Here is a 23892-nt window from a genome sequence, read left to right as displayed (position 1 = left end):
GAGTAGTCGATATCCAATCCGAGGTTGTCAACGAAGGAATCCAAACTAGCAGTGCGGGGCAGACAAACAGGGAGATTGGAGCACATGTTACAAACGCAATATCACAAGCATGAGGTTGGCTGACTTGAATCAGGTTTGGTCTCCACCCAGAGACTGGCCACATCAATTACCTTGCAGGTGGAAAGGGAGAATGTATAACAGCCAAAACCGGGATGCTAGAACGAGACCAGCAGCTGTGATGGATCAGGAGCGCTATACGCTCCTGACAACTAGGTATAGTATGTCATGTTGTTATCAGTATATACTTACTTACTTAGAGGCTGACAATTATACCATAATGGAAGATTGTACCGATTTGCATTTTGTCTGCTTGGGCTCTGATTACTCTCCCCTACTGAATGATTCACTCACCCCTCTGTGAAATGAGAAGGCAGGTATACCTGTAATTTTATGTTAATTTTTTTAGTTGTATGGGTAATATGGCAAAATTACAACTCTGAACAACAAAATCCACAAAGCATATTTATTAAGAAACACCCACCAATATCTGGGATAAAAAGTTTGGCTCTTTTAGCAGCTTACTTTAAAGCACACCATCTGTTTAACAAAGGTTGAACACATCCACACGGTATAAGACTATACACCATACCAAAAATACAGTTTTACAAATATATTACTTTCCTCATTTATGTCTGTCATGTATACTTTTAGGAATTCTTAATATATGTTTCTGTATTATTGTAATATATAGTACTTCATGTGTCTTTGGATCTACTAATTGTAAGTATACAAATATTAAATATTTTTAATATATAGGTTGAAGGTAACCTATATAAGATTATGTGATGACAGCCTAAGTACAGGCCTCAAGGTTTGGCAACAGCACTAAAAGTTACAATAAAATACAACATAGCCACATAAGAGGATGTTAAAATTAAGTGAGATCTAAATATGTGTCCCCCTATTTTCTGCAGCAATGTTTTACATAGAATATTTTACCTATTCAGCTAAATTCTGCATATCTTAAATCATTTCATACATACTATACTCAGGTGCAAGGAAACCAAAGCAATCTTCTACTGGAGGCAATTTTCCATTTTTTTATACCTGAATGAAAGTAGATCATATATTCTTTAAATCCAGAGTCTGGGCATTTTTTAAATGGTGCCCTAATCATAGTAAACATTTTTAAAAAATCCCCACAGAAATTGTTTTCTGCCACTAGATGTTCTCAATTTTCAGGGTTAAAAGATGCTGGGTATCATTCAAACCAATAGGCTGAGGACATATTGTAAGTGCAGGGCATCGTAAACCCACCCTCTGAAAGGCATGTTAACATGGTGCCCTGTACTCAATCTAATGATGCAGACCAGCATGTCAGCACCATTCTGTGCATCATAAGGACCTCCCAACACAGAAGAGGCAAAGATAAAAAAAAGACCCTGTGCATTACATGATTGTCCTGAAGACACCTACAAAAGGTAAGTATACAAAAAAAAGCACCAAATACACAGTTGGGTAACCTCTGGGGAAGGTGTGATTCTATGGGTGGAAGGGGGGGGGGGGGGGGTGCCTGGAATTGAGCTATATAGAGTTTGGCTCATTTACCAAACTATTCATAAAACAAAAGGAAAGCTCTAGAAATAAATATAATGCCAAAGGACAGCAGGAGATAAGTGTTATGTGTTAATTACACTTACCTCTATTTTATTCTTTCCAAGATACTACTCTAAAAACTGTGTCCAGAGTGCAGTGATAGGATTAGTTCAATGCTTCTAGTCCATGTGCTTTAGCTCCTATCCATGCTATTTAATGAAAGGAATTTGTCACTACAAAAGAAGTAAATACATTTGCTGCTCATAATTCCAATAATAAAACAGGCACTGGAAGAACTGAACTAACGGTAAGGCTGAGATTCGGACACAGTTTCGGCGTGCCAAATCTTCTAAGTACAGCATGGAGAAATGTAATTAACACATTAACCTTACCACTCCCTTTCTCTTCCAGTTATATTTACTGGAGTCTATTACTCAATAGCTGGGACTGCATTTATTCCCAGTGGCCACCAAATTGTCATCATTGTTGGCTACTGCCTCCTTGCCAGAAGATGAAAACTGTTGAAGAATGCGGCAGCAGCATGGAACAAAGCAAGGAAGAAAGCACACATAATAATAAATATTCAGTGACCATTGATCATAGAGTCTCCTTCAGGACCGTGTTTATACAGACACAGAAAACTGTACCTCAGCATCTTCTGAGCAAGGTTAAAAGATGAGAAGACAGATCCCTATGCCATCTAAATGCACAGCAATAGTTATAACTTTAGTAGCATGCCGTACTTATTACAGCCTCATACCAAAAATATATAGGGCCTGATTTAAATTGTGAACAGGGGTGACATGCGCACAAACATCCAAACATGCACACAAACATTCAAAAGTGTATCATAAATAGACAGTATTTTTCAGTGTGTTTGACATCATGTCTCAATGTACAGAGTTATCCTAAAGGCATTGTAGACATTCAAGTCTTCTTGTTTAACTAGGTATTAGTGTAGTTATGTTCCCTCTATTGTTTGTTTGTATCACCTTTTTATTTATGGGCTCAACTGCTGTGGCTGCAGTTTGTAGTATCATGGCTGATTAATTCCCCTATGTCCATGTTTTGTTGCAGCTAGCTGGCCCTGTGTTCCAGGTCACACAGCATCTAGATGCATGACTTGTCATCCCCCCTTTGATGCATCACCAATATGGAAGTGCTAATGTGATGAAACACTGCAAATGTGAGCTCTCTGTATACAGTATCTGTAAATGCTCTTCCTGCTTGTGCCTGTGTCACATCTAATTACTGCATAGCTCTCACCTGCACTAGACTAATGGAACCTGAGGGGAACATTTCATTCATCCACAGGATTTGTCAGGCTTCTACATTACAGACAGAGGTCATGCATTAACCTGTGCAGTGCCACATGTTTAGACCAAAACTAAAACTGCTGGGACAGGATTGTGAAGATTTACTTTCCTATAGTCTGTACATACATGGCAGCAAATTACACCATGAAACCACATGACCAACACACATCTTATGCAGGTGAAAAACACAAGTGGCACCTAGGAATGTTTAACACGCCTAGAAGCAAATTGTTCTTTTATGAATCTGTTGGCTGTTGTAAGTTTCTTACCTGGAGGTTTTTGCCTTTTGCAGGCTGACAATGCTAAGGCACTGCCCCGCAGTAAGAAGCAACCCTGTTAGCCTCCTATATGAATTTGTTAAGTTGGCTGACAGCTGCCTATTTGCTAGAGCTAAAAGGCAGTCCTTTACCCAGTTGAATGAACATGCATGGCAGGCTGACAAGGACCCTGCTAATTGTAAGGCAAGTGGCTTAGCTTTGTCAGCATGCAACGGGAAGTGCTGCTACTGGCAGGAATCCCCTGTAGCAAAAACTTTACAACAGATTCCCATAAAAAATTTTACTGTATGCAGTGAGACATGATGATTTATATAAACGTATAAAATAGAGCTTTCCATTCCAATGACTGTTGTTTTAAGCGATCACCTCACTTTACAGTTTGGTTCATCAGGCCTATAGGGTTATTAGGTAACATTTATTTGTATACTGTATATATTATACTTTTGTATGTGGTATGAGTCACATTTTGCATAACCAAAACATTGTGTTACAATGTAAATGATTCCTTGCCACAAAATAGTCTAAAAATATGAAATATTGCACACTTACACTTCAAAAAGTGGGAGTGAATATTCCCTTTAACATTAATATAAAAGGTTGGCAGTGAGAAATATTGGTCAACACAACTAGTAGTTGAAAGGAAATGATTTCAGAATCAGTACACCTAACATGAACAGAGTTTCCATGGATACATTATTGTTGATTAGAATAACAAAATCAAACAGGTAATAAGGAAGCCACATAATGGAGATTTTCTTTTCCGATGTACTCCAGAATAACCAAAGCAGCACTCAGATGTGAGGCTGGAAGACGAATCCTCCTCTCTGTTAAAGAGCTTATTTGTGGCTTTTATTATGAATAGATTTTCAGGTCGAGTTTATGCAGTTAATGTTTTTTTTTCCTGGCATATATGAACCATATAATCTTTGTTGATGATATTTTTTTCCTCTTAGCAACTAGGGTTAGCAACTAGAGATTTTCTATATTCCAGAATAGACTTGCTGACAAAACAATTGGAGTACTGCTTGTTTAAAAGAAAACACTTCCTAAAAATGTTGGCTTCCACCCAGTGGCATAGAAATATATGTTAGAAATAATACAACCTGACACTGGTTGTAAAAAGAGGGGTCAAAGTGATGGCAATGCTTGCAGAGAGGGTTTTAACCCCAGAGGTCCATGCCCTATAGCTGTAGATGCCTTCATCAGTGCGGTTCCCCCACTGCATCCTCTCTTCTGAACTGTCATCATATCTCCACCTTCTCCTCCCAGCCATTCCAGCTGCTGCTCCCGCCACTGCTCCTGCAGCTGCTGCTCCGGTAGCCACCCTAAATGATCCATAACGTGTTGAGCTCTTTGCATGAACACGAGATGTCCCACGAGATGATCCTCTGGCTCCTCCTCTTGCTCCTCCACGACCTCCTTTGGTTGTGACATGGTGAGTAAGAAGTGCTACTAATAGCAATACTGACCAACACAGAGCTGAACTAATTCGCATTTTTAGGGACCTGGGGAATAAAGCATAAAAACACTGAACATGAAGTTTGGAAACTGCAAACAATATCGTCTAAAAAGTTTGTCAAGCCAGATTTGAAACATTGATTTCAACAGATCAAATCATCCACAGAGATTATATTAATATTTTTATGGTCTGCTTATCACCCACAGTCATTACAAGGAATTTGAGCACCCAGATCAATCAAGCACCCAGATCAATCAAGTTTCTTGAAGAATGCTGGAAACATGGTGTAAGGCTGTAATCCTTTTCAGTTAGCATCTAGCTATTGAATGGAGATGAGCTCCAACACAGCATAGCACCTGAAGGCCAGAGGTACAAGACTGAAGATCCTTGACAGCAGTTTCACTTTCTATTTATGCTGGAATTTAATTTTCGTTTTGGTGATCGAACTGCAAAACCACTATTTTATGGTTGTTAATCAGTTCAACAGCTCATGCAACCTCCATCGCTCAAAGCAGCTGGAGTCCACTATCCACCTGCTGCCTTTAGAGATCATTGAACCCTGTGAGCAGTCGTCCCTCTTTGTACTGTTACATGTCGCTGTCTTAGCAACAAAGTGCATAGCATCCAGATAGGAATGTGTATTATTCAGATACTTCAGTCAGCAAAGTTGCCTGAGAGGAACAGGATCCAGGAACTCCTGCTATGTCATTGATTGACCAAATGTATTTATTTTATTACAGGTACTTATGTAGCGCTGTCAATTTACGCAGCACTTCATATATATAAATATATTGCACATTCACATCAGTCCCTGCCCTCAAGGAGCTTACATTCTAACTCACATTCATACATACTAGGCAGTCTAGACAGGAGCCAATTAACCTACCAGCATGTCTTTGGAGTGTGGGAGGAAACCGGAGTACCTGGAGGAAGCCCACAGGCACAGGGAGAATATGCAAACTTCGGGTAGGTGGTGCCGTGGTTGGGATTCGAACCAGCGACCCTGGTTCTGCTTGGCAGAAGTGCTAACCAATTAGCCATAGTGTCACGTCAACAGTTGGGCAAGATGTCACCAGGGAGACCCTGATCTTTTGGAACAAGGAGCTGTCAGTCACAGCAAGCAGTCATCAAGAGCAGATCTTGGTGGCGGTTGGTAGGTTTTTTCTCTGATATTTAACAGCATCATTCATCGTGATTGACTTGGATCTGCATCACTGGATGACATGATTGATGATGGATATGCATTATGGGACAAAGGACTTTTCAAAAAGTGTGTGTCTTTATTTACTATTTAAATTTTTTTATGAATGTGTAGGGTGGAGAGTATCTGTTGGTTCACTTATTGCTAAGGGGTGCTTCCAGATTCTAGACCAGGGTTGTGGGTAAGAAGGTGACAAGGACAAGGTGCTTTTCCAGAGGAGTCCCCCTTCCCATGTTGAGGGCATATGGTCTGGTATGATTCAGAAGAGAAGGGATGCATGCTCCCACTCCTTCCATTTCCTGGCCTGCCAGGCTTCATGCTCAGATAAGGTTCTGGTATTTTTTTTTTGTGGGGGGTGGGGGCATATGCCAAGCCATTTTTTCTTTTTTCATGTTTTTGTAGGGTTCCCCATTGACATCCATACCAGACCCTAATCAAGGATATGTATCTGGTATGCCTTTTTTGTGTGTGGGTTCCTCTAATAACATCTACACCAGAGCCTCATCTAGGAAAAGGGTCTGGTATAAATGAGGGGAATCCTGAGCCATTTGTTTACAAACTGGGCAGCACAGTAGCTTAGTGGTTAGTCTTCTGGCCTCGCAGCACTAGGGTCATAGATTTAATTCCCAACCATGGCACTCTCTGTATGGAGATTGCATGTTCTCCTTATGCTTACATGGGTTTTCTTTGGGTACTGTAAGTTTCTCCCACATTCCTGGCTATTGTCTAAATTGACCCTAGTATGTATGCTTAGCAGGTAGGGACCTTAGATTGTAAGTTGCTTGAGGGTAATGTCTCATGTGAATGTACAGGATGTGTAAAGTTGTCTGAACTATATATAAATACCTGAAATAATATAAACAGAAGGAAGCAGCTAGAGACTGTAATTTACCAGCAACTTTACTGGCATTTTTTGTTTCATAATATCATTTGCTGTAGTAGGTTTATACAGTTGTGTTCAAAATAATAGCAGTGTGTTGAAAAAAGTGAATAAAGCTCAAAATCCTTCTAATAGCTTTTATTTCCATACATACAAATGCATTGGGAACACTACACATTCTATTCTATTCAGAGTCCTGATGAAGTCACGAGGTCACGTGACGCAATGCATCAGCGTGGTGACGTACTTCTGGCGTGAAACCATCTTGGAACACCTTTTTCCTATGCTGTACACCCAGCACATGGGGGAATGCCTTATTATCAGCTTACTATGAGATCTTTTAAAAGTGGATATTGATTCCTGGGAAGTCGTTTTAAAGCTATCAGTCCTTGAGGAGTGCTGTTTGCTGAGGGGATCAAGTGGTGATACATATATGCTCTGTGGCCCTGCAGGGTCGCAGGGTGATGGTGAGAGGCCATTTCAGCCATTTTTGGATCACATCCGGTGTCTATTCACGCACATTCCTCCTTTTATGCATGACCAGAAGGAATGCAACACTGATCACTGGACTGCTTTGTTAATATTATCTTTTTTTGCCATTATTATTGTTTAATTCACACTGAAGTTTTTATTTGATCCCATCATAGGGATTCACTCATTATTGGTTTAATATTAGTTTATGTCCCTCATTGGGTACCAGGGGGTCACAGATATATTATCCCATGTGGATTGGGGAGTCACCATTTTTAGACTACTCACCATATACGGTCCATATTAAGACCTGATACGTGTGTTAATCACTGTGTGGTCACTTTGATTTTAATGAATGCTACATAATTTTTATTGCATTTATGTTTTGGGGCCTAATGGTATAGGATTAGATGTCAGCTGCTTTTTAGCTTTTTCACTTTCCTGATATATGACATAAGAGCGCAGGAGGACTCCCTGATTTCTATTAGTGAGGTCATTCATTCTTTGAAAAACAGGTGACAATTATTGCCCTTATTTAAGGAAGGAAGGCAGCAAATGTTGTACATGCTGGTTACAGTGCATTTCTCTCTGAAATTCTAAGGAAAATGGGTCATTCCAGACATTGTTCAGAAGAACAGCGTACCTTGATTAAAAAGTTGATTGGAGAGGGGAAAACATATAAAGAAGTGCAGAAAATGATAGGCTGCTCAGCTAAAATGATCGCAAATGCTTTAAAATGGCAACCAAAACCTGAAAGATGTGGAAGAAAGCGAAAAACTACCATTCGAATGGATAGAAGAATAGCCAAAATGGCAAGGACTCAGCCAACAATCAGCTCCAGGAAGATCAAAGAAGGTCTAAAGTTACAAAAATAATAAAATTATTGTGTTGTGCTCCACCCAAAAAAAAAGAATCCATGTGTACCTTATAGTACTCTCACACAACGTGTAAATTGATGATATAAATCTAATTATCCATTGAATGCTATTTTTCCAGTGCGTATAGTGATATCAATATAAGTAAGATAAACCAATCAAAAATAACATCAAATAAAAACTATAAGAAAAGCTTCTATAATATAAATGAGCTATCCTCACACTATAGCTCAACCATAAATAGTGACTGTGTGAAGTGTGAAAAAAACTTATACTGTGATGTCCATTTTAAAACACATATATATATGTGTATATGACTAGTTCAGTGCATTGTAATAACAATCTCCTTCCACTTGGAGTCTCTTGATCTTCCTTCTCGGCTTAGAGTGAAGGATGGATGGTTGAGGATTTCTCCCCTTATCCTGCAGGGATCTCTCTCCTGTTTCTTCCTCTCCCTTTTATTCCTCCAGTTAATACATGAAAAACATAAATGTACACATAGTGCCTTATCCTTTGGTATTACAGGTTTATTGCCAAACCATAGAAATGCTCACTCACATGGAGTAAACAATGTGATAGCGTAGTTTGTATCAGTGTGTGCCTCTGCACACTAACAGTACTCGCCGTTCTGCTGTATGGTGTGGCGTCGTGATGTCAGAGCCCCTCCCCTGCGCGTTACGCCATCTAATAGTCACTGGTACTGTTAGCAACTATGCGAGACAACACTAAACACAATATATATATAAATAAATATACTGTCATAATTAAATAAAATAATATAGTTAATACACACATGTATAATATTGAATTCTAAATATACTGATTACAACACATTTTATTAATAAGATTAAAATTAAAAATATAAAAAAAAAATAAATAAATAAAAATAAAAAAGTACATGATTAGAACAAAATATCCCATCTAATATTCATAAATGAATTAATTAATAACTAAATAGTCCTTATTATATGCATTTATTATGTACTAACCTTAGTATAATATATTTGAAATATTTTTAAAATATTTTTAATTAAAAAATAACAAATATTATATATTTACAATGTTTTAAAATTAGTAAATTAATTTAAATTAAATAAATATTAAGAATGGGAGACATCCTAACACCTTTACTTTATATAAAGTCATAAGTAAAATTGCTACTGGGTCATTAAAACCTCAATTAAGATAGTATAAGATTTTTGAAGTGATTGAATGTCTCTTTAATAAATACTAATAAAACAAAATAAATCAAACTCCTTATTTAAACCATACAGTGCCAAACATCTCATCTCGTGTATCCACTTCGATTCTTTTTTGCTGATCTCTCTAACCAAATTGCCTCCTCTCCAATGCCTATTGTGTTTCTCTATTCCCCAAAACTGTAAGCATGAAGCATCCATATTGTGAAATTGGCGGAAATGCAATGAAACATGATGGTATTTATACCCTCTATTTATATTATACACATGTTCTCTCTTTCAACGCTTTTTTAGTTCTCCCTATGTATATAAGATTGCAAGGGCATCTTAAGGCATAAACCACTCCTTTAGTATCACACAAAATAACATGTTTGATCTTGTATTCTTTATTATTGTCTGTATTAAAAAATGTGTGTCTACATCTAGGGTTACCAAGTAACCTACTACAGCTGTAACATCGCCCACATGAATAAAAACCTGTGCCCTGAAAGAAACTCATATTACTTAAAGGTTTGGGTGGTTCTATAATATTTTTAACCATCCTATCTCTCAGATTCGGTGCTTTCCTATATATAAACTTAGGTTTATTAGGTATAATATCCTTCAAATTTGTATCTAATTTAAGCACCCTCCAAGGTTTGGAGATAATGTGTTGTACCGCTCTATATTGTTTATTATAATTCAAAACTACTGGTACTTCAATATTTTCTATTACTCTTTTAGGTTTATTATCAAATTTCTATCCATACATCCCACAGTATTCCTCTCTATTTCAATTCTATCAGAAGCTATAAATCTCTGTTTTAATATTGCACTTTGTGCCCTATAATCTATGTCTTTAGTACAATTTCTTTTTAATCTTATAAATCGACCCTTTGGGATATTACTAATCCATGGTTGGTAGTGACAACTATTTGTCGGTATGTATGCATGGTCTGTTTGCTTAAAAAAATGTTTGTATATAGACTACTACCTTCTTTTATAATCATTATGTCTAAAAAATGTATAGATGCCTCACTTATATTCCAACTTAAAAAAAATATCATTCTTATTTCTATTTAAATATTCATAAAACTGTTCTAAGCCTTCCTTATTACCATCCCATATAATGATAATATCATCAATATACCTACTGTATATCTGTATTTCTTTTCTATGATTGATATAAACAAATTCATCTTCCCACTTTGACCCAGTAGCAATTTTACCTATGAATTTATATAAAGTAAAGGTGTTAGGATGTCTCCCATTCTTAATATTTATTTAATTTAAATTAATTTACTAATTTTAAAACATTGTAAATATATAATATTTTTTAATTAAAAATATTTCAAATATATTATACTAAGGTTAGTACGTAATAAATGCATATAATAAGGACTATTTAGTTATTAATTAATTCATTGATGAATATTAGATGGGATATTTTGTTCTAATCATGTACTTTTTATTTTTATTTTTTTTTATATTTTGAATTTTAATTTTATTAATAAAATGTGTTGTAATCAGTATATTTAGGATTCAATATTATACATGTGTGTATTAACTATATTATTTTATTTAATTATGACAGTATATTTATTTATATATATTGTGTTTAGTGTTGTCTCGCATAGTTGCTAACAGTACCAGTGACTATTAGATCAGAGTCACATGAGGATACATAGTTTCTGTAGACTTGGATACAGTGTGTCTTAATTGATTCACTGTTTACACTTCAATAGCGGTTAATTGGCCCCATTATGATGTCCGCCTCTGTGCGGACTCCGGAAACATGGCGCTGGGATTACATATAAAAAGATGCCAGCATTGTGGCGTCCTATCGAATCCCCCTGAGGAAGCCACGTCACCCTGTGGCGTAACGTGTAGGGGAGAGGCTCTGATGTCACGACGCCACACCATACAGCAGAACGGAGAGTACTGTTAGTGTGCAGAGGCACACACTGATACAAACCACGCTATCACATTATTTACTCCATGTGAGTGAGCATTTGTTTGGCTTGGCAATAAACCTGTAATACCAAAGGATAAGGCACTATGTGTACTATGTGAAATCCTCAACCATCCATCCTTCACTCTAAGCCGAGAAGGAAGATCAAGAGACTCCAAGTGGAAGGAGATTGTTATTACAATGCACTGAACTAGTCATATACACATATATATATGTGTTTTAAAATGGACATCATAGGTTTTTTTCACACTTCACACAGTCACTATTTATGGTTGAGCTATAGTGTGAGGATAGCTCATTTATATTATAGAAGCTTTTCTTATGGTTTTTATTTGATTTTATATTTGATTGGTTTATCTGACTTATATTGATATCACTATATGCACTGGAAAAATAGCATTCATTGGATAATTAGATTTATATCATCAATTTACACGTTGTGTGAGAGAGTACTATAAGGTACACATGGATTAATTTTTCTTGGGTGGAGTGCGAAACAATAATTTTATTATTTTTGTAACTTTAGACCTTCTTTGATCTTCCTGGAGCTGATTGTTGGTTGAGTCCTTGCCATTTTGGCTATTCTTCTATCCATTCGAATGGTAGTTTTTCGCTTTCTTCCACATCTTTCAGGTTTTGGTTGCCATTTTAAAGCATTTGCGATCATTTTAGCTGAGCAGCCTATTATTTTCTGCACTTCTTTATATGTTTTCCCCTCTCCAATCAACTTTTTAATCAAGGTACGCTGTTCTTCTGAACAATGTCTGGAACGACCCATTTTCCTCAGAATTTCAGAGAGAAATGCACTGTAACCAGCATTAATTGGATAATTAGATTTATATCATCAATTTACACGTTGTGTGAGAGTACTATAAGGTACGCATGGATTAAATTTTTTTGGGTGGAGCGCAACACAATAATTTTATTATTTTTGTATTTTTCACACAGTTTATGAGTATGTGTAATAGTGTTGGTGCACCACTGAATTAATTTTTCATTATTATTATTTTTAGTAGTTAGTTTTTGTTTATATCACCATAGTAGCTCACGAGTATTCACTTTTTAATTTTCAAGGTCTAAAGTTACCTGTGAGTACTGTTACAATTAGAAGACGCCTATGTGAAGCCAAGCTATCTGCAAGAAGCCCCCGCAAAGTCCCACTGTGCTGAAGAGGTTACAATTTGCCAAAGAGCACATTGACTGGCCTAAAGAGAAATGGCGCAACATTTTGTGGACTGATGAAAGTAAGATTGTTCTTTTTGGGTCTAGTGGCTGGAGACAGTTTGTCAGACGACACCCGAACACTGAATTCAAGCCACAGTACACTGTGAAGACAGTGAAGCATGGTTGCGCAAGCATCATGATATGGGGATGTTTCTCATGCTACGGTTTTGGGCCTATTTATCGCATACCAGGGATCATGGATCAGTTTGAATGCATCAGAATACTTGACGAGATCATGCTGCCTTATGCTGAAGAGGAAATGCCCTTGAAATGGGTGTTCCAACAAGACAACGACCCCAAACACACCAGTAAACATGCAACATCTTGGTTCCAGACTAACAAGATTGACGTTATTGGAGTGGCCAGCCCAATCCCCAGATCTTAATCCAATAGAAAACTTGTGGGGTGACATCAAAAATGCAGTTTCTGAGACAAAACCAAGAAATAGAGAAGAACTGTGGAATGTAGTCCAATCATCCTGGGCTGGAATACACAGGTGTCAGAATTTGTTTGACTCCATGCAACACAGATGTACAGCAGTTCTCAGAAACAGTGGTTATACAACTAAATATTAATTAAGTGACTCAAAGGAAAGCAAAATCTTCAAACATTTTTTATATATATAGTGAATGTTTGAGTTTGTAAAGAAGAATACAAACACTGCTATTTTTTTGAACAGTCTAATATTCACTTTTCTTCAATTTTTTTAGAGGAACAACACAAATTTGATATATTTTTCCTCATGTTTTGATTTGGAATAGAATGTGTAGTGTTCTCAATGCATTTGTGTGTATGGAAATAAAAGCTATTAGAAGGATTTTGAGCTTTATTCACTTTTTTCAACACACTGCTATTATTTTGAACACAACTGTATATATATATATATATATATATATATATTTTTTTTTTTTTAAAGCAGAGACCCTAAAGAATAAATTGGTGGGTTTTGCAATTTTTCATGTCACATGGTATTTGCGCAGCTGTTTTTTGCAAAACTCAATTTTTTGGGTAAAAGCACACTTTTTTGAATTTTAATGGAAAAACACAAAATATAACCCATTTTTTGTACAATATAAAAGAAGATGTTCCGCCAAGTAAATACATATCAAACATGTCATGCTGTAAAATTGTGCCTGCCTGTGCAACAGCAACAAACATAGGTGACATAAAAGCCTTTACAGGTTACCAAATTTTAGATTAGATTTCTAGAGGAGGTCTGGTGCTAGAATTACTGCCCATTATCTGATGTTTGCAGCAAAACCTCCAATGTGTCGGATGATCGCTGCTTGCATGCGTGCGGGACCAACATGTGCAGTCACCTTTGCGCACAAGCACAGGGGCAATTTTTTTTTCTTTTTTCTACTGTTGCTTTAATTTTGTTTTTAATCACTTTTATTGCTGTTAAAAAGAATGTAAACATCCCTTTTGACAGCAATAGCCATGTGACAAGTACTCCTTACGAATGGATCTGGGGTCAATGAGACCCCAAATTCCTCCTCTGCTCTTAAAAGCATTCAATCACACCAAGATTGGTGTGATTGAATGTTTTTATTTTTTAAAAATGGTGCCGTATATTTCCAAGTAAATCAGAAGTGATGTCAGGTCATTGCTTCTGGTTTACTATTTAACAAAGTAGAACAAAGTCAATCTGGTCTTTTTCGGCTCCGTGACCAGCCGGCTGCAACTCTGGATGGTCAATCAGGAACCAAATGCGATATCTCCTGCGCTCCGGGACCCAGACCGGTGGTGAGTAGATGGAATCAAACTCCAAAAAAAGAAGGAATCAAACTCCAAAAAAGGAAGGAACCACCGGAATAAACAAGGTCGTGCAGCTCCACACCAAGGCTGGGGAAGCCAAAACAGAACTGTGAGGAAGAACAACAAAAAGAAGCGCACCAACCTTGCGCATTACCTCAGTAACCAAAATTTATTTAGTAAAAGAATGGTACTCACAAACAGCGAATAAAAACAGGCATGTAAGTCCTCAAAGGGACTTTAAAGGCAAGATGCCAATGCGAATCCCATCATGGAGGAAGCCACTCAGTACAGCTGACGCGTTTTTATATATTTTTTTAATATATTTTTTAATATATTTTTATTATATATTTCTAATACATTTCTAATTAATTATTTAATGATTTAATATACCCATGTGCATGTATACATGTATTGTTTTAGAGACACATATATATACATATATACTTCAGAAAAATACTCTTCATGTAGAGTTTTGATGGTGGGATTGTAGCTATAGGGGTTGGCATTTGCATCAACGATTCGTTGTGTATAGGAAGTTTGGAGACACATACACATTCAACCCTTTGGCATGTATTTGATCGGGCAGCAGTAAGTGGGGGATGGAGAAACTAGGACCCTGTGGTGATTGAGCAGCGCTGCCTGTTGCGCGCGCAATGGCTACTAGATATGTGCCATTGAGATCGCTCTGATGCCGTCCTAATGCGCAGGCACGTGATGGCCTGCGCATGCGCATTTTCTACCACGCCACAACGGCGTGCGTTCCACAGGCAGATTCCATCTGCAGCTACATCATGTAAGCAAGATCTCCCTCTGCTGCCGAACAACCAACACACACCATTAACAACACAGGTAATACGGATTCATTTAGAATATACTGTCTCCTCCCTACCATCCAAAAGAGTTATCCCCTTGCTGGATCACATGAATGTACGTCCATACAAAACCCTCCTCCTACAGTTATATCCAGTTATATATTTTTATAGCAACATTGCTTTTTCCTCAAACTGTTACCATTAATCTTACCATCTTTAGCAAAATACTTTGGCTGCATTGCCCACCTTGTGGGAACAATCTTGAAATCATTGGCCATGAATGGTTCATTTAACTGTGTGAGTTCCTCTCTTTTTCTATATTTATTGTATGCATTTTGACCGTCAGTGCAATGACAATAATAATAACAATATCATTTTTAATTAAGAGATTAATTAGTTAATTTTTTAAACTTTTTAACTTCTATTCATGCATTTACAAGCTGCATTTATTAATGAATGAATTTTTTAGCATTTTTTAGCATTATTTGATTCCATATATGTATATACATTGTATTTCTATCCTATCTTTTATGTCTATTATCTATATGGTTCTATGTAAACCCTGATGATTACTTATTGCATTTTGTTGACACCCGGGCCCCTCCTCCCTGCCCAGGACAGCCCAACCCATTGGGGAGGGCCTTATTTCAGTCTGGAGGCATAAATGTGAACACACACTCTCAGTCCAGTCAGCTCTGAGGAAGAAGGCATGTCCTTCGAAACGCGTCAGCGTACTGAGTGGCTTCCTCCATGATGGGATTCGCATTGGCATCTTGCCTTTAAAGTCCCTTTGAGGACTTACATGCCTGTTTTTATTCGCTGTTTGTGAGTACCATTCTTTTACTAAATAAATTTTGGTTACTGAGGTAATGCGCAAGGTTGGTGCGCTTCTTTTTGTTGTTCTTCCTCACTGGTCAATCAGGAATCCAGGTGGGATGAGAACTCCTGTTAAATCCCCCCATGCTGCCTGTAATAGTAATTGAGTGGCTTCAGGCATCATCCCAGTACAGCGGCTCAAACTACAGCGACGTACAAGTATGTTGCTGGAGCTGAAGTGGTTAAAAATGTCTTTAAAATACATGTACTCTGTATCTACAAGCTGTTATTCAAAGATGTGTTCTGTGAATGAATGAACTACAAGACAGCCTTAGCGACCATTGCCTTGTAGTTCTCCCTGAACTCCCACGGCGCTGTGAAGCTCCGTGGTAGTTAATTGAATCTTCCTGTCAGTATATCTGCTTGTCTGTACATCCTGTATGGCAGCGGTTCTCAACCTAGGGGTCGCGACCCCTTTGGGGTCGAACGACCATTTCACAGGGGTCGCCTAAGACCATCGGAAAACACATATTTCCGATGGTCTTAGGAACCGAGACACCGCTCCTTTCTCAGGCGATCTGTGGGCGGGATGATATGCTGCCCCTTTAACCTGGCCACACCCCCGGGATCACTCAACAGCTCCGCCTCCTCGCCGCTGATTGGCCACCGGAACTGTAGCTCAGGAGAGGCACACAGGCGGCCAATCACCGGCGAGGAGGTGGAGCTTGGAGAGGAGGAGCCGAGCGGCAGCGCGAGGAGATCGAAGAAGATCGAGGGAGCTGCAGGAACGAGTGAAGAGAGAGGCCAGAGAAGAAAGACAGCTGACAGGTAAGTGCAAATTTTGCTGCTGCAGCCAGGTATGCAGGCTGTAGATGGGAGAGGGAGAGAGCGAACCCAGGCTGGAGCAGGAGTCAGCAAGGTAAGTATCATTGGTGTCAGTGGAAGGGATAGTGCCCCATCATTTGTGTCACTAATACCAATGATGGGGCACTATTCCTCCCCCCACTGACACCCACGCTGGGGCACTATTCCTCCCACTGACACCAACGATGGGGCACTATTCCTCCCACTGACACCAACGATGGGGCACTATTCCTCCCACTGACACCAACGATGGGGCACTATTCCTCCCACTGAAACCAATGATGGGGCACTATTCCTCCCACTGACACCAATGATGGGGCACTATTCCTCCCACTGATACCAATGATGGGGCACTATTCCTCCCACTGACACCAATGATGGGGCACTATTCCTCCCACTGACATCAATGATGAGGCACTATTCCTCCCAATGACACCCACAATGGGACACTATTCCTCCCACTGACACCCACAATGGGGCACTATTCATCCCACTGACACCCACAATGGGGCACTATTCCTCCCACTGACACCCACAATGGGGCACTATTCCTCCCACTGACACCCACAATGGGGCACTATTCCTCCCACTGACACCAATGATGGGGCACTATTCCTCCCACTGACACCAATGATGGGGCACTATTCCTCCCACTGACACCAATGATGGGGCACTATTCCTCCCACTGACACCAATGAGGAGGCACTATTCCTCCCAATGACACCCACAATGGGGCACTATTCCTCCCACTGACACCCACGATGGGACACTATTCCTCCCACTGACACCCACGATGGGGCACTATTCCTCCCACTGACACCCACGATGGGGCACTATTCCTCCCACTGATACCCACTATGGGGCACTATTCCTCCCACTTACACCCACGATGGGGCACTATTCCTCCCACTGACACCCACGATGGGGCACTATTCCTCCCACTGCACCCACGATGGGGCACTATTCCTCCCACTGACACCCACGATGGGGCACTATTCCTCCCACTGACACCCACGATGGGGCACTATTCCTCCCACTGAGACCCACGATGGGGCACTATTCCTCCCACTGACACCCACGATGGGGCACTATTCCTCCCACTGACACCAATGATTGGGCACTATTCCTCCCACTGACGCCAATGATTGGGCACTATTCCTCCCACTGACGCCAATGATTGTACACTATTCCTCCCACTGACGCCAATGATGGGGCACTATTCCTCCCACTGACGCCAATGATTGTACACTATTCCTCCCACTGATGCCAATGATGGGGCACTATTCCTCCCACTGACACCAATGATGGGGCACTATTCCTCCCACTGACACCAGTGATGGGGCACTATTCCTCCCACTGACACCAATGATGGGGCACTATTCCTCCCACTGACACCAGTGATGGGGCACTATTCCTCCCACTGACACCAATGATGGGGCACTATTCCTCCCACTGACACCAATGATGGGGCACTATTCCCCCCACTGACACCAATGATGGGGCACTATTCCCCCCACTGACACCAATGATGGGGCACTATTCCCCCCACTGACACCAATGATGGGGCACTATTCCTCCCACTGACACCAATGATGGGGCACTATTCCCCCCACTGACACCAATGATGGGGCACTATTCCCCCCACCGACACCAATGATGGGGCACTATTCCCCCCACCGACACCAATGATGGGGCACTATTCCTCCCACCGATACCAATGATGGGGCACTATTCCTCCCACCGATACCAATGATGGGGCACTATTCCTCCCACCGATACCAATGATGGGACACTTTTCCTCCCACCAATACCAATGATGGGGCACTATTCCTCCCACCGATACCAATGATGGGGCACTATTCCTCCCACTGACACCAACGATGGGACACTATTCCTCCCACTGACACCAACGATGGGGCACTATTCATCCCACTGATACTAACGATGGGACACTATTCATCCCACTGACATCAGTGATGGGGCGCTAGTCCTCCCACTGCAAAATTACAGTTATGAAGTAGCAACGAAAATAATTTTATGGTTGGGGGTCACCACAACATGAGGAACTGTATTAAGGGGTCGCGGCATTAGAAAGGTTGAGAACCACTGCTGTATGGGCAAGCAGATATACTGACAGGTCTGCAGGGGACCTGCATGGTACTAGCAATCTGCTTTCCAGACTCCTGCAACCAAAAATATTAAATGCACATTTTTTTTACCGGCAAACAAAATGTGCATTGATTATTTTTGATCAAAAGGTGAACTTATACTTTAAACATTTGTCAGGGCAAAGCAAATATACCTACTTAATTCCCCATGTTCTATCCCTTCAAAGATCTTGCAAGTACAGAAAAATACCCAATGATCTGCTAGAAATTCACTCAGCTCCTAGTTGTGGACTGACAACCCCTGCCTTTCTCTGGACAGAAAACTCAAGAAATGGCATCAGCCCTGCCCAGGTTGTCTGTTGTTTGTGTACTCAGCAACAAGAACTGGAAGGACTCTAGGAAGAGTGCACTGGACAGCTCTGAATTTCTGACATGATCAACAAGTATCCTTTTTCACCTATTGAAATGATAAAACAATATGCCTTCAATGGTATGTTTAAAGCATATAACAGATCAAAAAAAGAAGCAATTTAGGACCAGGGGCGGACTGACAACTCATGGGGCCCCTGTGTCCTTGCCCAAACTCAAAAAAGCCTATGAAAAAGTTACCAGGGGCATCTCATGGGGCCCACTACTGACCCCTGGACCCCGGGCAGTGCCTGAATTTCCAAATGGTCAATCCACCCCTGTTTAGGACATTAAAGTGTTACTAAACCCAGAACCCTGCATTCACTATATCTGGTCTCTCACGGTACACACAACATGTAAATGCAATTATTTTAGTACATATAAACTGCTAAATACCTTTTTTTATCAGCAGTATATAGCAGTCTTGTGACTTCTGTCAGTGTCCAGCAGAGCACTGGGTAAAGTTTGTCGGAGGAGTTTTCATTCACCCGATTGTCCTATGAGGCTGCAGGACACCTGACCTCTGTCTGGGCAGTGCTGTTTTGCCCTGTGCTGATCACATGCACTCTCCCAAGCAAAAAAAAAAAACTCTAACAGTACACACCAAACTGAGCATGTGCAGCTTGCCCCCAAAGCTCTGTTCCATGAGAAGATGGATTGAGGACAGTAGAAGAAGGGGAGGATCAAAGAAGACAGAATCAAACATCCTTTTTACACAATATGGAGGAATAACTCCTTAGGGCCTTGTAAGAAGGAGCATTGTTTTGAACGAGTCTGCTAACTCAGACATTTCAATTATGAGAAGGAACAGCATTGGCACCTACATGCAAATCGCAAAGGCAATGCAATCACCTGCAGTGCGGGAAGTGCAAGCTCCTTTCCCATACTGTGTTCTGGTATGAACTGACCCCAGTCCCCAAACCAGCTTTCCCCCAAAGCTCTGTTCTATGAGAAGATGGATTGAAGACAGTAGAAGAAGGGGAGGATCAGAGAAGACAGAATCAAACATCTTTTTTACACAATGTGGAGGAATAACCCTTTAGGTCCCACAGTGAGCATAACAAGCATGCTCTACTGCATATACAGCCTGATTTTACTGTTGTGGGTTTTGTAACACTTTAATAATTTACATACACTTTAAGATGAAACTGTATACTGCAGCCTTTCTTAACCAGGGTGCCTACCAGGGGCAGACTGACCATTTGAGCACTCGGGCACTGCCCAAGGGCCCGGGGTCATTAGGGGGCCCCATGAAATGCCCCTTGTACCTTTTTATAGGCTGTTTTGGATGTGCTTTGAGTGTGGGCAAGGACACAGGGGCCCCATGATCCCCTATTGCTCGGGGGCCCCATGAGTTGTCAGTCTGCCCCTGGTGCCTACACACCCAGGGGTGCCTTGAGGTTTCCTCAGGGGTGCCTTGGATAAATCTCTAAAAAGTACCCCAAACTTGTATACAAGCCAGCAGGTGGAACAAGCCTGTCTTTTAGTTACAAAAAGCCACAGGTTTCCATTGTGCACCATTATGACCTTCTAGCTGCCAGTGTCCTGACAACCAATGACATCATAAGTTGATAAGGAGGATGTCAGCTGCCTGCACAGCATCTAGTTTGACCCTCCCCTGTCCCTCTCCATCAGTACTGGGGTCACATTAGCTTAGTGATGGAGAAAACTGAAGAAGAAGAGAAACAGTACCAGTGCGAAAAAGTGTATTTGCTTTGGAAAAATAAATCACCTCTAATGTTGGGTGTCCTACATGTGTGGATGTTGCTGTGTTATATAAAACTATTAGAACAGTTTTTACCATTTTAGAATGGTGTGCCCTTTTAAAATTATGTACAGTTTTGAGGCACCCTATTTAGCCTCAAGACTGTCCATCATTTTAAAAGGTGCCATGGGACTGTGCATAATTTTAAAGGGTGCCTTGACTGAAAAAAGGTTGAGAAACACTGGTATAGTGTATTATCAGGAAGCACATACAGTACATTTTAATTATTCTTGTAGTGTTGTCTCAAAGAAAGTTTTGACGTTTACATGTTTGCTCTTCCATATTGTCATATTAAATATGGACATCTGAAAGTTAGCGTTTAGGTGGCGCTCATTATTTGATGCTATTATTTCAATTTCCCTGTTTTATATTAACAAACATTTATTATATTGGCCTTGTAAGAAGAGCATTGTTTTGAACGAGTCTGCTAACTCAAACATTTCAATAGTGAGAAGGAACAGCATTGGCACCTACATGCAAATCGCAAAGGCAATGCAATCACCTGCAGTGCAGGAAGTGCACGCTCCTTTCCCATACCGTGTTCTGGTATGAACTGGACCCAGTCCCCAAACCATTTTTTTTTCAAATTAGGAATTAGTCTCACCTTTGTGCGTCTGCTAAAAAGCAGTGAATTTGTGTGTGATTTGGGAATGCACGGGATTTTGTGCGCATTCCCTGACGTGCAGTAGTGTGAACCAACCCTTAACTAGGGTGCCTCGAGAATGAAAATAATTTTCAAGGGCACCCTGACTGGAAAAAGGTTGAGAAGCACTGGTCAAGACTTTGCTCTTAGATCAAGGTATTTTTGACTTCTTCCAAAAGGAACAAAAAGCCTGACTTATCCACTGCAACAAAAGAAAGACTATGACTGCTCCTACAGGGTCATAGAATGATCTATCTGTCCCTGTACTTCCAGCATTTACTCATAGGCTGCTCCTGAAGGGCCTACTGCTATTTCAGTATCTCTGTCCTCCATTTTGTGTTATTTTCGGCATCCTGTAATCATCTCTTTTTATGGAGTTCAGCAATTAAAAGGTATAAAGACTGAAGTGACAGGTGGCCAACCTATTTTTCACCGCACTATACACCAAGGACTAGACCCTGAGAATCAAAATGCTAGTTCTCTAAGTCATATGGGAGGTCACCCACCCTTACTCAGGGGTAAGGGGTTGTTACACCTAGACTTAGACTCTCTCAAGAATTAAACAGCTGGATGCTTTCCTCAATGCACAAAATATAAATGGATACTAATATTTATAGGTAATAACACCAGGGGCAATCGATCCAGGGAATGGCCAATTGCCTCCTGGGAGATCAGGAAGGATTGTTTTCTCCCATTGGATCATGCTTTATTTGGGGTTTTTTTGGCCTTCCTCTGGATCAACTGTGGGTACAGAATTGTGTATATGGAGGTGTTTTTTTTTTTTTTCCTATTGGTTGAATTAGATAGACTTGTGTCTTCATTCAGTCTGACTTACTATAAAACTATGTATCATAATCACAAATTATACCTACCCATACCGATTTATTAACACCATTTTTTGATATTAATATTAACATTAAGTTGATCTTTACCTGTGCATCTAATGATCACTGAAAAGACTGAGATTTCTCTTAAAGTTGTTTGCGTCTAGCCGATTCACTTCTATATTGTAAAAGCAAATTTTTGCAGTTGGCAGGCCTTACACTAAAATGCCCGAATCTCGTAAATAATTGCTTTTATTATGCTTTCTTGAATTAAACATTGATTGTGCTGCAAATAAAATTGTGTTATATGATTATTGTTTCTGGCGTTTGGCTGATTTGTGAATCCTCACAGAACATATTGTATTGTATCTGAATATAACTTGTTTTCCTATGGATATAACAAACATTATTTGTGAGTTCACTGAATGTAGGTGATTTTGGTCCCCTGAGATTGATGTTCTGCATGAGATGATAATGTCTGTCAAATGACAGAGCAAGCAGCATAGGAATTCATTGTGAGCAAAATTGGGTCATTTCCAGCCAGATCTGCAAAGATAGGTCAACTGAAAAACAGCCAACAAAAAATACATCAAGATTTAAAAAAAAAAAAGCAGCTTTAATGCGAGTGCGACATAAATACGATTATCCTTAGAGGGTGCATAAGTTTTAGGTAAGCTTTCCACGTCTGCTGGACATATATTATCATGGTGACATAATATTACAAATGTCTTTCCATCCCTGCATGTTGCAGCTTCAGTGTTACACTGTTATTTGGCTTTTGCAGATATCCCCATCAAATTCTACAATGGACACATGGCCCTGCTTTATACTCGGCTCACTATATTATTTTAAGTATATCATTTTGGTTCAGTTATTATTTTAGGCACAAAGATATCATATAAAAGAAAGCAAAATGATGGATAGATAGATAGATAGATAGATAGATAGATAGATAGATAGATAGATAGATAGATTTATGGATGGATGGAATTATGGATAGATGGATTTATGGATAGATGGAATTATGGATAGATGGATTTATGGATAGATGGATTTATGGATAGATGGAATTATGGATAGCTAGATCTCATAAAAGCAATAACACAATCCAGAGCTCAAATCTTACCAGGCTGCTAAATGATCTTTCTCGTTGTCCCCAGTGTTCACACTCGGAGGTCCTCTTCTGTTGTCTCTATGGTGGAATGTTCTTTCCTCTCGCTGTACTGAGGCTTGTCCCTGCTAACTCCTCCCTAGTGAGCACATTAGAGATTAGAAATGAATAACTGGATGATTTCAGTATTAGCTGCTGTCTGATCACTAAGCAAACAAACAGCCCTTTAGATTTTACTGTCTCTAAGCTGCACTTTCAGGAACAGTCTGCAGAGGAGGTAACCCATCTGTGCCTGTAACATAGTTACCATGGAAACTATCAGTGATACCCATT

General features: G+C 39.9%; 1 protein-coding gene across 1 annotated transcript; it reads right to left on the bottom strand.

Annotated features, from left to right (window-relative positions):
- Window positions 1-509: 509 nt before the first annotated feature.
- On the bottom strand, window positions 510-23826 carry SPRN (shadow of prion protein). The gene is made up of 2 exons (XM_089680026.1): window positions 23575-23826; window positions 510-4695 (listed from the first exon to the last, which is right to left on the bottom strand). Exon 2 carries the CDS (start codon window positions 4683-4685, stop codon window positions 4278-4280), a length of 408 nt encoding a protein of 135 aa, XP_089536152.1. The 5' UTR covers window positions 4686-4695; window positions 23575-23826; the 3' UTR covers window positions 510-4277.
- Window positions 23827-23892: the final 66 nt, after the last annotated feature.

This window comes from Staurois parvus, unplaced genomic scaffold (assembly GCF_062004578.1).
Source record: "Staurois parvus isolate SC_StPar_1 unplaced genomic scaffold, SC_StPar_1.0 ptg000234l, whole genome shotgun sequence".
Taxonomy (NCBI): Eukaryota; Metazoa; Chordata; class Amphibia; order Anura; family Ranidae; genus Staurois; species Staurois parvus.
Note: the sequence above shows the minus strand (reverse complement) of the source record. Positions and strands in the feature narration are given on the sequence as shown.

What these genes read in the sequence shown, in the direction of transcription:
- SPRN (XM_089680026.1), bottom strand. Translation starts at nt 4,685, where the DNA reads ATGCGAATTAGTTCAGCTCTGTGTTGGTCAGTATTGCTATTAGTAGCA.